General features: G+C 46.7%; 2 protein-coding genes across 2 annotated transcripts in view; one reads left to right on the top strand and one right to left on the bottom strand.

The window, feature by feature from the left end:
- Window positions 1-7,023, top strand: part of LOC122113557 (centromere protein P) — a 190,760-nt gene extending 183,737 nt beyond the window's left edge. The window contains exons 6-8 of the mRNA XM_042686578.1: window positions 4,819-4,898; window positions 6,287-6,378; window positions 6,767-7,023. Of these exons, the coding sequence (XP_042542512.1) occupies window positions 4,819-4,898; window positions 6,287-6,378; window positions 6,767-6,882 (288 nt within the window). The 3' untranslated portion in view covers window positions 6,883-7,023. The remainder of the gene's footprint in view (window positions 1-4,818; window positions 4,899-6,286; window positions 6,379-6,766) is intronic.
- Window positions 7,024-8,340: 1,317 nt separating this feature from the next.
- The window catches only part of Ippk (inositol-pentakisphosphate 2-kinase), a 51,279-nt gene continuing 43,183 nt past the window's right edge, over window positions 8,341-16,436 (bottom strand). Inside the window, exons 12-13 of the mRNA XM_042686998.1 lie at window positions 13,520-13,599; window positions 8,341-9,504 (exon numbers count right to left, since the gene is read on the bottom strand). Coding sequence (XP_042542932.1) covers window positions 9,279-9,504; window positions 13,520-13,599 — 306 coding nt within the window. The 3' untranslated portion in view covers window positions 8,341-9,278. The remainder of the gene's footprint in view (window positions 9,505-13,519; window positions 13,600-16,436) is intronic.

The raw sequence follows: 16,436 nt of genomic DNA, 5'->3' as shown, positions 1-16,436 counted from the left end.
CACAGGGACATGTCCTGATTCCCTTCCACCCAGTGTCGCCTCTAGCTTCCCAGCTGCCTCGTCTGGGTTGGTATTTTGTCTCAAACATCTTACAGTGCCACAAATTGCCAAGATCACCTCACCCCTAGGATCTGCGCCTTCTGCAGAGTGTGACTGGCCTGAGCAGGCTTTGTAGCCTGGACACACTGAGCTCCACCACTGCAGCACAAAAGCAGCCACAGCTGAGCCTGACTAGGCCAGTCAAGTGCAAATAAACACTGATGTTTGACCTCCAGTTTTCATAGGTCACAAAAGGCTGTTTTCCAACCATTTTTAGCTTGTGAGCCATACAGAAGCCAGGGACATGGAACCTCCTGTGTTGTCCCCATTCTGGTCTCCCTAGTGACATAAGCTGATCACTCGGGCTGACTTGGCTATTATTAAAATTCCCAAAGTCTTTGCTTCAAAAATGCCATTGGACTCTATTTCCAATGAATTGGATCTCTCCCACCCCAGAGGCCCCCAGGTTCCCACTAGTTCATCCCAAAACTGTGCAAGGAGTGGGTAAAGGGAAGAAAGGCCCCTCCTGGAGTTGAGGCACCGGGGGTGGGGTAGGGCTCATGCCTGGAGAATGTTTGACACAAGCCTGAGCAGGTTCTGAGACATCAGTTCAAGATGACCATAGGCACACCCAGGCTGGGCCTTCCAGTCCTGGGAGCTTCATGTTCATTTTCCCAGGTTCATCATCCACCGTCAAGAGCTTGTTTCAAGGGCTTGTTTGTTTTTCTAAGCAACATTTAGCACACATTTTTAAATTCCCTCTGGAACAGCAGTACTTGCCACGACGTCCTCAGCTGTTCCCAGTTATTTTCATGTATGCTTCTGGCAGTGCTGGTCCCAGAGGAGCTTGTCGTGGATGCTGAGTTCATTGTTGACGGTGTCTAACCTCCAACCCCCCCAGCCCTCCAGGGAGATGTGAACACTTCCTGAGCTGCGAGCTCTGCACCCGTTGTTCTTCACAAGCAGATGACTCTAGGCTGTAGACGTGTGGCTGGGCCTCTGTTTTTTATGTGTGTCTCAAATCCTCAGGACTATGTCCAGGAAAGTTCAGATAATTTGGGTTAGAGGATGTAATTTGGCATTGTAACTCCTTCATTCAGCTCTGTTTATGTTATTTCATGTAATATTTACTTGAAAATTATAGTTCGAGAGAAAATGGCTGAAAGTCCACACTATTAGACTTGGAAATTCAGTCTTTCCATCCTCTGTGTAATCAAAAGATTTAAAGGTCAGCACTGTCCATCCAGCCGGACAGCCTGGGGCTTTGTTAACATTTCAGTTGGATGGTATGTGGACATTTTGTGCTTTCCCTTGTAGAGGCTGTTCTGATCTGGAAATGGCTGTAGAATAGCCAACCCTCCTCTAGCTTATGACAGTCTGAAAACCCTGTCTCCCATCTCCCCAACGGACTGTAGCCTGATTCACATGCCATACTCTGACCAAAAAGTCCAGAGGACCCATTTGCATTAGGGTGCCAGTGTCTGATGGATAGTGTCTATGTTGTCCCCATGGTTAGAGGTTTTGAAGCTAGTGCCCCCCTTCCTGCTGTAGAGGAGCTGGTGGTGAGGTTCAGCGGGCACTGTTGGATGGTCATGAACTGGCTGATCAAACACGGAACCTCAAAGGATGAGGAAGGCACAAGACAGGAAGATGGCAGACCATACCAGCCTGGCATATCTGGCAAGGCCCTATCTAAGAAATAACTAAAGCAAAAATGGCTGGAGGCATGGCCAGAAAGAAAAGCACAAGTGGGTGGTTCCTCTTATACAAAATACCCAGAATAGGGAAATCTATCTCTACTTAGAAAGTATGTTGGTGACTTGGCTGGGGGCAAGAGTTTCTTTATGGGGTAATATAAACCTTCTAGAATTAGAAAGTGATGAGGTTGTGCTTATTACCTTGTAAATATACCAAAATCCACTCAACTATGCCCTTTAAAGAAATGAATTTGTTACACAAATATTTTTTTAAATCATTGAGTCAGTGACAGAATAACCTGTGGGAAAACATTCGAGATAAATCAATGGTCTATGGACATCCATAATGCCCACAGGATTCAAGGGTTCACCAGCTACTACCATTGCAGTGCTGTGACTGAAATCTAACACAGAGGCTTTCTGTAAAGCACCAAGCAGCCACGGCACCAGCATGGGGTCTCAGGTGAGACAGACTAGATCAAGTTGCCCGCATTCCCACAGCCATTTTCCTTTCATAAACCCCACAAATGCAAACTCTCACAGATGGCCAGCACCTGAATAAACACCATCTAAATCACAGCCTTGGCATTCCTCAGTGGGGCTCAGGACCTTCCCTGGGGCCCCCACACAGATAGGCTAGTGCCTGCCTGCTGGTTAGAACTCACAAGGCTGGGACAAGACCTCTCCCATAGCACAGCCTTCCAGTACTTTTCCTCCAAACCACAACCATCACACTGTACCCAGAACAGAGTCCCAGGTCTGAGACTGACCTTTGAGAGCCTGGCCATCTAAGGTCCTTTGCAGATCAGGTTTATAGTTTGTTGTTGGCACTAGGGATTAAATTCTAGGCCTCTCACTCCTTTGGCTTTTTCACACTTCCACTTCTGGCTTTTTTCTACTGGAGGTAAGAGTCTATCAGAGTAGTCTGTTAAGAGTTGTCTTCCAGGCTGGCTTTGAACCTTAACTCTCAGCTGTCTGAATAACCAGGATTACAGGTGTGAGCCACTGGTGCTCTTAGATTTATAGTTTTCTGAATAGCCTTTTGGTGTGCAATCATTTTTCCCAGAAGGTATTCTAAGCTATCCTGTACATATCTCTGCCATCAGGTCTTAACCCTTGGCCAATTTGGTTGTCTTTTATCAATGTGAAATACAATGATACCTAAAACTGGGCTGGGAAGGTGGCTCAGTGGTAGAGTGCTTGCCTTGCATGCATGAGGCCATGGGTTCGATTCCTCAGCACCACATTAAGCAGAAAAAAAAAACGGAAGTGGTGCTGTGGCTCAAGTGGTAGAGCGCTAGCCTTGAGCTGAAGAGCTGAGAGACAGCGCCCAGGCCCAGAGTTCAGGCCCCATGACCGACAAAAAAAACAAAAAACAAAAAACCCTAAAATTTTTCATCCCAACTCCTATCCTCTCCTGTGCCAAGCTACCTGTGCACCTCTACTGAGACTTGGACTTTACAGTACTTCTGATTACCTGTGATTGTAACAAGGCTTCCCTCTTAATGTCCACAGGGCTATCCTGTCAGCTCTTAGTTGCTTCCTTCTATTCCTAGCTGCACTCTGGGACAGAGTTACCCCTCAGCAAATGAAGCAGGAGAGATGGAGTGACCTACTATTGCCTTACACAGTGGGACTTTTCACACAAATCCACTTCTTCAGAAGCGTATGCTGAGTGTCTGACCTCTTCCCAATATCAGTATTCCTACTTTGGGCTTAAAAAAATTTTTTTAAAGGGAATATGCTTTCTTGTTTAGTGAAACTTCTCATCTGAATTCTCTTTTGTTTGGGGGGCGGAGATCTGTTCTCTTCCACTTGGAGGCTCAGCCTCAGGCCCCACACTGGAGGCAGCCCAAGCCCCCAGCCCTCCCTGGAGTCCTACAAGCTGCCGCCAAGCACAGCTTGGAAGCTAAACTGCCACGTTCACACACTCTCCTTTACATTCCTCAAACAGTTGTTATTAATTAGGAAAAGGCTGCTGTTTAAAACTTAACCAACACTTTCCACTTAAATCACTGAGGTATATATTTTCTCCTAAAAACTTGTTTTGCTGAAATTAGTAATTATCTGTAAGCGTACACCAGACCCACTCCAGTTTTGGTATCTGGATGTGCTTTCTGTTGGTGGCTTCATGGAGGCACTGGCAGCTGCTCACTGAGACGGAACTGGTTCTTTTAAATGTCTGACGCATCTCTGTCCCCATACAACCTCATTTGCTAAGCTGGTTCAACCCAGCAAGCTCTGGCCCCAGGTCCCAGCCCTGCCCCCCGGTCCCACAGGGCTTTCCAACTTGCTGCCTGCCCTTTGAGGCATCACCTTAGGCCACCATCCCTCCACCAAGCACCAAAAAGTCTTTCAAAGGTTGCCCTTAGGATCTTGCATTGTTGAGTCTGCCATAAGACCTCTCATCTTGCAGTGTGTCCTCAGATGAAAGGACAGGCATTTGGGGGCCACTGTTTCTTACAGAATAGGGCTTCTGTTTAGACATCTATAAAGCAAGCACTGTCATAATGACATAATCTGATATAAGCTCCCAGGATAACAGATGCATAGACATATCTGAGTCATCATGTCATGTGAGAGAACCCTAGCCAAATTAGAAACCTGCAACCAGGAAGTGACACAGCATGTGCTTCCACCACGGTTGGGGTGCCTGGGTGGGGTCCTGCCTATGCCAAGAAGTATACCAGGTTTAGGTGTGTTAGGAGCATTCATTGTGGCAGAGTGGCAACCACTGCCTTCAAAGAGCTTCCTTTTAGGAGGCCTCGATGACAGATGCCAAAACTCTGAACTTCCTGATGGGAAGCGGGTGAAAAAAACTGCCAAGTTAGAATGGAGTCACACAGGGGTTACCTGAGGTGTTAATGCTGGGAAAGGTGACAATAAAGGGAGCCTGGAAACCACAGGGCAGCAAGATGATGACTGGATGGTGGCCAGTGAGGGCAGGGGTTCTAGCAAACAGTATGTATAATACCTAGATCTCAACCCCAAAAGTGTCTCTGACTGGCCAGTCAGCGGCCCTGGTCCCAGCCCCATGCTCCCTCAAGATGATCTGCCTACAACCATTTCTCTCCCCATACAGGACAAGTACCCAAGCACCGTGCACCTCTCAGAGGGGCCCAGCTCACACTGCATGGAGATCCGCAGTGCCAGCCAGCCTGGGTAAGTACACAGCACCATAGCCTTACACCCCTGTGCTGCAACAAAGATGCGCTGTAGAAAAGCTAAACATAAAGCACTGAATGAGGACTGAGCACCATCCATGGGAAGCAATCATAGTAGATACTCAAACTTTGGAAGCAGGCCAACTGTGCTTCACTCCGTAAATTACCTAGCAGAGGAAATTTAGACTAGAAATGAGTGAGGGAAGGAGAGGATGACGAGTGGAGCTGTAAAAGGCCAGCAAGGGATAGCACTCTACCTAACCAGGGAAGATAGAAATCTGTGTATAGATCCACTGTTACTACAGAAATGAAAGACAGGGAGCAGGAGCTCATGGAAAGCCCCTGAGAAGCTAAAAAGGTGGAAAAGCAAGCACCCAGCTCCCCTTAGCGGCTGTTTCCCTTCATCACCCTCAAGCCCATCATTTTCTCTCATCTGCCATCCTCTTGCCTCTGCACGTGCACCTGTGTATCTGTGCACGTGTGCTTCAGAACCTGCATGTGAATGCTCAGCCATGCTTTGTTCTCAAGCCTTTAAGGTTCTTGCCTTCATGTGACTGCAGTTCACTGCTCATCGTCTACTAAGTGAATAGACCAAAATGTCTGTTACATTTTTCAGGCCTGGAGGGCCTGGGCTCTCTGTTCCAGTTTATTTCTCCTGTCATGTTGCATAGAGGTTTCTCCTGGGTGTAGATACTGAAATTCCTGAATCATGGAGTGGTGTGTGCACAGCTGTCAATGCTAAGCCATTGTCATCCCCACCAGCAATGCCTTAAGAGTTCCTGTTGCAGGGCTGGGAATGTGGCTTAGTGGTAGAATGCTAGCATGCATGAAGCCCTGGGTTTGATTCTAGAAGTGGCAGTGTGACTCAAGTGGTAGAATGCTAGCTTTGAGCACAAAGAGGGCTCAGGGACGCGTTCAAGCCCAGGCCTTGGGGCTGGGGGGAGTCCTGTTGTTGCACATCCTCTTGCAGTGAGTACAAAGCTGTGGCCCTGCTTTCCACCATCCTGTGGACTCAGACTTGGTCTTCCTCCATGGACAAGTACCTTTAAAAGCAGGCAAGCCCAGCAAAGACAGACGGAAACCAGGTTGCTTACACGTTTTTGTTTTGTTTTTTGGTCGGTCGTGGAGCTTGAACTCTGGGCCTAGGCACTGTCCCTCAGCTCTTCAGCTCAAGGCGAATGCTCTACCACTTGAGCCACAGCACCACTTCCAGTTTTCTGGTGGTTTACTGGAGATAAGAATCTGAGGGACTTTCCTGCTTTGAACCTCCATCCTCAGATCTCAGCCTTCTGAGTAGCTAGGATTACAGGCATGAGCCACCGGCGCCCAGCCAAGTTACATCTTTTAATCACACTTCAAAAGCACTGGATGTTTGGTCTCTCTCAGGTTTGAATTGATGGTGGTTTGGAGGATACAAATAAATGAAGAAGGAAAGGTTTTGCCAAAGCTGGATCTCCTTACCAAAGTCCCTCACCAAGGTAGGCCTCAGTGCCCAAAGCCACTGTGTGTCTCATCTGGTTTTACATTGTGAGAATAAAAAATTTCATTAATATACTTTAGCTACAAGTTTTTAAAATAAGTTTAGGTGCTTGCTTGCCAATGGCTTACTCTTCTGCATATAAGTAAATTTTGCTCTGCTGAGAAAAAAATTACACACATACACACACACACACTAACCACTCAAAAGGTTTGTCTCCTCTGCCCTCCCAGGCTTAAAGAAGAAAAATTCTAGCCTGGAGCTATAGGTAAAGTTTCCATTCCACTCATCTCTATCCTGTTTGAGGCTTCCATTTTCTGTCTGGAGGAAGAAAGGTCTTGGTGACACAAATACCTTGGTTTATTACCCAGTTTGTGTTTTCTCCACAGCCCTCCAACTGGATAAGAGGAGAGTCATAGAAACTGCTCCACTCAACTTCCGTACCCTACTAGGAACGCTGGGAATTGAAGCTGCTCTAGAGAGCCTGATAAATTGCTTTGTATGAGAAACGGCTAGTTCCCAGAGGGCTAAGATGCTGTGCTGAGTAAGATGCAAGCGACTTAGACTGAACATGAATACTCAGAATCTACACCCTAAGATATGCTGCATGTCTACAGCCATGGTACACTAGATGCAAACTCTGATATTAAAAATACAGCAATTTAAATACAATGTCAAATATTCACTGTTTTTATTTCATTTTTTAAACCGAGTGGTTTTCTGTCCTTGGATAGATATGGAGGAGCTATGCCCTGACCTCCCCCAACTCCTGCCACCAGGCTCTAGGAGTAACTACCAATGAGATTTCATTTCCTAAACATTCCTCCAATCCGAGGGGACCCACACCCAGCCACCAGTCTGCAGAGCAGTATCTCTCACCAAGTCCTGATGTTCTTGGTCTTCCACAAAGGAAAGTAGGACAGTTAGCTTTAAAAACAATGCCCAAGACTGAAGACCTGCTCCCAGGCCAGGAGTGGTAGTCCATGCTTGTAATCTCAGCACTAAGGAGGACTTTAAATTCAAGGCCAGCCTGGGCTATAGCAAGACTGTCTCAAAAGAAAACATACACACACACACACCTGGTTGAGTTTGTGGTTTAGTGATAGTGTACAAGACCTTGGGTTTCACTGCTACCATGCCCCACAGACCCACCATGAGATCTAAGTACACTACCAGCCTCTCATATACAGAACTGAATGTTGATGGACCCTGGACCCTTCAAGTCACCACTGTCAGGACCATAAGCAGTTATTTTCCCCCATCAGGACAACCTGAAGTCTGCGTACAACAGCAAGTGTACACAGCAAGGCTGGGCCCTGCCACAGCAGCTTGGCTGAGGCCAAGGATTCCAGAATACCCTTCTCAGATGCTCAAGAGCATGCAAACTCAGGGCCCAGACCATACACAATGGCATCAGAGCCATCCCAATTTCAGATCAGCCACAGTGAACCACCTCAAGTCAATACTGACAAGATTGCCTTCCCTGCATGGGCTCCACAGGTACAAAAGCATGAATTCCATGCATGTGACTGAGGCGCAATCTCCAATCCCCCATCCAGCATACACAGCAAAACCCGGGGAAAGTGCTAAGTGTTCAAATGAATAAGGAACCTTTGTACACCTGAGTATGGAACAGAAAATATTAGCACAGCATTCTTAAGAAATTCTACAACAACTGGCTTGGTTCAAACAAATGTAATTCTCAAGTTATCACAAAATTTCCCACAAAAAAATTAATCAGCAAAATATTTTCCTCATTTTTCATGTAGCATTTTCATACAATTTCATGGTTTCACTTATGTTACAATAAGCCTTCATTAGTCCCTCAAAACAATGATATAAATAGTCTGTACAAGCTACCATAGAATAAAAAATGAAGCCAAGATTCCCAATGATTTCATAGCAGCCAGGCACACTTTCGGTGACCCCCTCCCCCGCCATCTCCCCCCCCCCCCCCCCCCCCAGTGGCGCCAGCTAGGAGCCTTCAGTGGCCTGCTGGAAACAGCAAGGCCCTGGGCCACACACTCCACATGCCTCCAGGCAAACCGAGAGAACAATGTGGCCTGGGAGGAAAGGAAACCTCAATTCCTCAACCACCCAAGACCCTAGAGTGCCAGGAAAACTCTGGGCTATCAGGCAGGCCCACCACACCCACCCCAGAGCCACAGCAGCAAGTTACAGCTATGCTTCCAGCTTCCACAGCAGCAATTTCAGGCAGGGAAGACACCTTTTCTCCCCTACAGTGAAGATAAAATCCTGAAGCCAAAACAAAAGCAATGCTCATGTGAGTCGTGTCAATCCCAACCCGGCTCCCTGCTGACCCTTCTCAGAGCTGAGGGCTTCGGTACCTCCACAGGGACCCTGAGTCTAGACTACTCAGAACTGATATCCTCACTAATCTCTGATCATTCTGACAGCAGGGAATCACCTAAAGCCTGTGTTGATGTGTGGCTTGCATTGAAAAAGTGACCAGTAACAGCCTGGCAAGTTCCAGTAGTTTCCATGTTTTCTCAGAAGTCCAAACTATCAGATGCTCGTGACAATTCAAGTTTTCTACATCAGGAGTCTGGTAGTAGGAGATCCAAACCTTGGGGCTTACAATAAGGCTTTTCGCATGAGAATTCGACCTGAGCCCTGGCAGGAAGGAAGAACAACTACCCAGGATGTCTTCCCAGGGCTTAACGGACACTTCCATCTTCAGAATGCAGGAGGCTTCTTGGGACACAGCACCGTGTCCTACATTCCTTGTCCTGGAAGATGTTTCTAGTGCTCTCCAATTCTGTGTCTCCAACAAGAGTTAAAAACAAAAGTATTCACAGCCAAAAGTCACCCACCACGATAGAAAATAGCTCTTATCTTTCAACCTTCACATTCCAGTTCAGAGACACTGCAGGAAAAAAGTTAGACCTTATGTAGAACTAATGTGCAGTCTTCACTTTCCTTGAACCTGGTCGACACCACAGCATCGTCTTTGGCATGCACAGTCTTTGTGTAATAGCTGACTATCTTGCTGTCCAGTTTATACTGGTGAGGAATGCTCTCATAGGGCTTGAGGTCGAGGTCCAGCACAGACACAGAGAAGGCCAGCCGGGACCGCGATGAGGCGACGACGGGCCTCTGATCAGAGCTGCAAGTAACAACAGCAATTTCAGCACACACAGGCCCTACAAATCGCCTCATCCCAGCTCACAAAGAGTACCCATTCTGTGTCTGTCTGCATCATGGTTTTGTCTGTGCCAGCTATACGTATGCACTAGCACATGGAGCTTCTGCCAGGTACGTGCCTGCCACGACACGGGCCAGCACACCAGGCCACACCAGAAAAGAGGGTTACAGAACAGGAAGATGGAAAAGCCATTATGCAGAATGCGTGAGTGATATTCCCCACACCCCAGTGGTCTTAAGCAAATGCTGCAAAAAAAAAATCACTTTATCATGAGCCAAGCATTACAAAACCTAAGACAAAGTAAAAAAAAAAAAAAAAAAAAGTAGATCAGGTTCTCCAGCAGCCAAGTGGATGAATGTGGAGAACAGACTTCTCTTTATGTGCCTTTCCCATGTCTGGGAAGAAATGCAAACTCCTTTATGCTTTCCACATTTGGAGAGAGATCTGGTTTCATGTTTTACTTTTATATCTTCAGTGTTCTGTTTTTCAGAGCAAGCTTTTGTGGCTTTTTTCAGAAGTCTGAACCATCACTTGTACTTAAAAATCACTTTCAGAATCACAAGTCTGGTACCAAGATTGCTACGTGCCCTACTTTGCTCAGAGGACTCAACATATATAGTCAGCACAAAATGAAGTCCAAGAGAAGTGTTCTGGGATCTGGGTATAATGTTGCAGGCCTGTTATCCCAGCACTTGAGGCTGAGGTAGGAGGATCAAAAGTTCAAGGCTAGCCTGAGCTAAATGAACATAATTTGCACCTATCAGGCCTTGAGTCTCATTCTGGAAGCAACTTGCTCAGTTACTGAAAATTGCTAAACTGTACAGTCCTGGGGATCCAGTTAGCTGGGCTGAAATAGTCCACATGACTAGGACAAGGACTCTGTAGCTTAAAGGACATCTCAATTTCTCAGGTCACAAGCAGCACCAAAATGACACAAACTGAGACATGAAGGATCTTCTAAGAATCTGGGGAGGGTCTGCCTGTGGTCAGTCACAAGCTCCACATGAGACAAGGCCAGCAGCCAGCATACACCAGCCTGTCACACCACAATGCTTGTCTGCACCTGCTGCCCTGAGATTAAGCAGGGACTCCCAGGGACACAGGTGTCCCTCTAGTAGCTTCAGACACAAGCAGAGATAATCTATCTGCAGGAGAGCTGCTGCCCTTGCCTGGATGGACAACCATTCTCCAGAGCACTGACCAGCTGGGAGGGTGGCCAGGGGGACAAGCAGACAAGCCAAAGCTGCAGCCACTGCCCAAGCTGTGTTTGGAACAGGAAATCAAGAGGAGCTGAAGGATTTAGGAACAGGTGAACAGCTCTCCTGGTGGTTCCAAAATCCCCAAACACCTGCAGCAACAAGAAAGTAGACTTAAGACTTTCTTAATTACGAAAGGAAGAAATAGCATTGGTGAAGCCTTTAAGTGGTATAAGCTTATTATTGTACTCAGCCTGTCAGCTGTAAATTAAAATTTAAGGATCTAAATTCAGCCTTGGGTTTACTCCGCATCTCATAAATGCAAAGATGACTAAATTGGTCTGTGGGTTCCCCAAGTGTCACACTCCAGGCCAGGTATAGACAACCCAAGCATCTGTTCCAGCCTTGTAGATTTTCTCTGGGGAGAAGCCATAGGTAGGCGCAAAGCCCCTTCCCTCAGCCACCACCCAGAACCCGCTGAAGCCCCTTCTACCAGATGCATGTATGCAGCAGTGGGATGTCTTCAAGGGTCCTTTCCACTTTGCAAGGCCTCTGCGAGCCTCTGGCTCTCAGCCCATCACCACAGCGTGGTCCCTACTCTGGCCTGGAGACTGGAGCATAGCAGGTGAGGCACCTTAACAGGGCAAGGCCCACTCTTCCTCTTCAAAACCCTCTGCAGAATTTCCAGAATCCATCCCTCTTCAACTATGTCACCGACTTCTAAACTTTCATAAGGTTAACTTCTCCCAGATAGATCTGGGAGATGGTTCTGGTTCATATTTAAAGTTAATATGTACATTTTTGAAATAGTTACATTTTAACATTAAGATTAATAAGAATGGAGATCCATTCTTAAGCGTTTCACACATATGGATTTAAGCTTTGCTTTGTCTTTACTAAGTTTTTGCCTATCTTTAAATATACTTCATTTTTATCAGTTCAATTTTATCCTAAAATTAACTCCTGAGCCTGGCAGAATGAAATGTTAAAGGACAAAATGGGAATAGCAAAAATAAGCAGGGAGGAGTTGGCGCGGCTGGAGGGGAGGGAGGGGAGGAAAGTGGGAAAACAAGGGAAGGGGTAACAATGCTCGACAAGAACTGTACTCATTGCCTTACTCATGTAACGGTAACCCCTATGTACAGCATCGTTACAATAAAATTAAATTTAAAAAGTAATTGAATAAGCAAATGGCAGCACCCCAATTCAGCCACTTCCTAACTTTGCACAGTCTGTTGTCACATCAGAAGCCTGCTACATGTGCTTTCCTCTTTCCTGTACCGGCACCGCAGCGTTCGAGACTGCAGAACACCAGTTCCTGGAAGCCAGAGGGCCATCAACACACCTGGGGGAGACGCACACCAGGTGGCTCTTTTCCCTCATCTTGCCAACTTCACAAAGGCAAAAGGGGCCGTCAGTCCAGTTGTGTCTGTCAAGTCTGAGCCACTGTTGGTCTTTCCCTATTTTTTTAAGTGTAAACCTTAAAGGACAGACAGAGTGTTTTGTGAGCAGGGTGATTCCAGTCTCTCCAGCCCAATACAAGAAGCTCACATGGCTAAGAACCTTTGACATGGACTCTCTCCTCCCCACCCAGCAAGTGGCAGTTTCCACACTCTGGCTCAGGGTATGATGGGAAGGAGCTCAGCCCTCATGTCTCTACAAGTGACACACTGATGAAGGGCATGATCAGCATCTGTCTTTGGGGGACCTTGGACATCCAGGCAGACTTTGGCAGTGTGAGCACCCTACATTCAAACACCTGCCATTTCCCAGCTGCATCCCTGGCCAGGCAGGTTAAAGGATAGAATCTTCATGGTGGCTCTCATCTAACACAGTAGCTTTTGCAGCTGAGGGAGGCCTAGTACCTAAGCACTGGGGGATAACGAGAGTTTTCAACTAAATACAATCACCTGTGTGCTGGAGTTATGCCCTTTCCTCAGAGAGGAGCTGTGGCTCAAGTGGTAAACCACAAAAGGTAAGGGACAGCACCAAGGGCCTGAGTTCAAGCCCAAATACTGGCACAAAAATGTTCCTCAGCTTGTCACATGAAAGAAGACAGGCCTCATGGGAACAATTTAGCTCAAAACCATCAGAAAAATGGGCGGGCATTAGTGACCAAGGAACATGTGAGAAGAATGCAGAACATCCCAAAGGACCATGTGTGGGGTAGGTATCTCTGGTGAACAATAAGGAAGCTGTCTGACCACAACGGGCTCATCGTGAATTCCTGGAAAGGCAAGGACGGAGACTGCAGAAAGCAACAGCCCTCAGTGAGGGAGGCTGCAGGCATGCCAAGTAAGCCACTTAGTCAGGACAGGAGGCAAACAATGGAGGTAATATTTAAAGGGTTTAGCCGTGATGGTGACAGAAAAGTCAGCACATCCCAGTGAGCTAGCAAAAGACTAGAAGGACCCACACGGAGCTCTGCCACTTCAGAGTTAGGAGCTTCGGCTGGAGTGGATGCAGGTTCTGTGAAAGGATTCTTCCACTTCACCCGCACTCCTCTGTTATTTAAAAAAAAAAAAAATTCTCCACAAGAGTCTAAATTATAAGTTTTTAGAGAACAGGCTTTAAGCCCCATGAGGGCTGGGTCTGTAGGCCTGGGGTAAAGTATGAGGCCCTCGTTTGATCCCCAGGGCCCCAAAATAAAACCACATGGTACCACAGAGCCCAGAATGTGCTGGTCCTGCCAATCAGGGTTTCTAAATGCGGGGAGCCTCCTTGTCCTATTACTCCACACACTGTCACCCAAGGACAGGTGGCACGCGCACCCACCTCACCTTGTATCCTGCAGACAGGGGGAGAGCGCGATCATGATAGAGCAGTCCTTGGCAGTCATGGCAACTCGGTACTGCTGCACCTGTGGGGAAGGACACATCATCTCCTGGTCATATGCCGCCACCAAAAACAACCTCCCCAACAGTCAAGTGTGGAAGTCCGCTCTTGTGATGCAATCTGGGATGAGGTTATGAGACTGGCTGACATGGAGCAAGGGTGTTTGTTGTTGTTTTAATGGCAGGGGAGGGGGGTCCTCTCCTGTGGCAATGCCCAGCACACCAGCCCTGCCCTCTGCCCTCACAGTGCAAGCAGTACCGGGAACCCAATTTCAGCCCTGAAACTGAAGACTTGTCATCAGCAAGGTCTTTAGAAGAGCAAGCAGGGGGTTGCTTTAGCTCTCCAGTACCTTGGCCACACTAAGAGGATGGAGCAAGCTGCACGCCAACCTTCTAGAAATTAGGCATGCAGTCTAACCACCATGGGTTCACTGCAGACAACTGAATCGCCTGCAGGTCCCACTGTACAGACAAGAAAATTAGGCACAAAGAGTAACTTGGCCAATGGCAGGGCTGACCCCAAGCCAGGAGCCAGGGCTCAAAGTCTGAGCTCTTCTACAGCATGGTATAGACAAATGAAGATCTGCCCTGGGCTTACAGCAACACTTGCCAGGACCCACAACAAGCTCATGCCACAAGCACACAGGGAGAGCCAAAGGGAAAGTCACCACCTGCAGCACACATTTCCTTTCCTTCTTTGGGCTTTGATATAACACACACACACACACACACAACTAGGACTTGAACTCAGAGCCTGGGCGGTGTCCCTAAGCTTTCCTGCTCTGGCTAGTTTCAAACCACAATCCTCCGAGCTCAAGCTCCTGAGTAGCTAGGATCACAGGCATGAGCCACCGGCACCTGGCTTTCATTTAGATAGTTTTAGATTGGATAGGCCTCCACATGTACAATGGGATCATACCTCCTGGGACGACACACCCGCAACCTCGGGGACAAAGGACAGAAGTAGCTCCAAGCACACACACATCAGGCAGCCTGCTGCTCCTGGGCCGAAGAAACTGATCAGCAGTAGAGAACATGCAACTCTTGCCCTTCACCCCACCCACTTAGCAAAGACATTCTTTTATATGATACACATACAAACCCAGTAAAAAAAAAGAGCTAAATACAAAAAGCATGTAACATGAGCTGGGAAGGTGGCTCAGTGGTATAGCGCTTGCCTTGCATGCCTGAGGCCCTGGGTTCAATTCCTCAGCACCACATAAGCAAAAAGAAAAAAGCCAGAGTGGTGCTGTGGCTCAAGTGGTAGAGCACTCACCTTGAGCTGAAGAGCTGAGGGACAGCGCCCAGGCCCAGAGTTCAGGCCTCACGACCGGACCAAAAAAAACAAAAACATGCAACAGCCAGGCGCTGGTGGCTCATGCCTATAATCCTAGCTATTAAGCGGCTGAGATCGGAGGATTGCGGTTCAAAGCCAGCCCACGCAGGAAAGTCTCTGAGACTCTTATCTCCCAATTAATCACCAGAAAACTGGAAGTGGCGCTGTGGCTCAAGTGGTAGAGTGCTCGCCTTGAGCTGAAGAGCTGAGGGACAGCGCCCAGGCCCAGAGTTCAAGCCCCACGACCAACAAAAAAAAAAAAAATCCAGGTAACATTCAGCATGTTTTTAGTGTACCTTCTAACCAAGATATAAACCAAAAGCTACAGAAGACTCATTCTTAAAACTAAAGGCCTTTTATATATTACTAATCCAAAGGACAAAGACAAGTGAAACGCAAGAAGAAAATATGTATAACATAAAACAAACATTAAGACTATCAAAAGTTAAAAAGATCAATACATTTATCTGTTTGGTTTGGTTTGTTTTGAGACAGGGTCTCATGGTCTCTTCTGGCCTCAAATTAATGGTTTTCTGCCTCAGCTTTCCAAATGCTAGGATTTAGGTATATCCAACCATGCCTGGCTTAACATGTTAGAGATCAATATGGAAAAAGAAAACTATGTATAGAAGTAGTTAGACAAATTTATAGAAATTTCATGCATATTTTATATATCAAAGTTATACACACATAGAGATAATTATAACAGTGAAATATTTTCCTCCTTTCAAATAGGTAAATTTTTGTCTCAAGACAAAAAAATGAAGTGGTAGGATTTTCACTGAGTAATGCTGGCATAGGTAGTTGGACCAACTAAAGAAGTAGAACAAAATATCAAGAAATCTGCTTAAAGGCAGAGCTACCAAGACAGGGAGGGTGGATATTTCCAAGAAAGGGGTAGGAAAATTCTGGAGGCTTGGCTGAAGAACAGTTTGAACCAACCTGCAGGGCAAACAGAACAGGACCATCATGGACCTCTTTTGAGTTAGTACCCCAAATGCAGCCCCTTTAAAATGAAAGGTGAGCCAAAGTTGACAGGTCCTCCAGGACCCTGGAGCTTCACTTGGAAGACATCAATCATCTAAAGTGGATTCAAGTGACTCCAGCTTGCTAGTGTTTTCCAGTCCTCTTGGCAGAAGCTGCCTGAAATCCCTTCGGGAAAAAGGTAGGATCCTAGATCTCAAGTTTTTTCTAAAGCAATCATGCAAATGCAATTTCTGGCATCCAAGCAAAAATATGCAAGCATAAGAAGACAGGATGACATGATGAAAGCCAGCAAAACAAGAAGAAGAGAACAACAGGGGCCTGGAGGATATGAAAATCTGTACTTTCCACTCGATTCTGCAGAGGACTGAAAAAAAAATTAAAACAATCCAGAATAGTAGAAAAAAATAAAAAGATTACACACAGGACTCCAACTGCTGGAGTGCCAGACACACATGCTCAAAGAATTCAAGACAAAACAACTTTAGAAGAGAACTGGAAACTATAAAAATGGACCACTGAGTAGAAGGAAGATTTTGTTAA

This window comes from Dipodomys spectabilis, unplaced genomic scaffold (assembly GCF_019054845.1).
Source record: "Dipodomys spectabilis isolate Male_0828 unplaced genomic scaffold, ASM1905484v1 ptg000098l, whole genome shotgun sequence".
In the NCBI taxonomy this organism is placed as follows: Eukaryota; Metazoa; Chordata; class Mammalia; order Rodentia; family Heteromyidae; genus Dipodomys; species Dipodomys spectabilis.
Note: the sequence above shows the minus strand (reverse complement) of the source record. Positions and strands in the feature narration are given on the sequence as shown.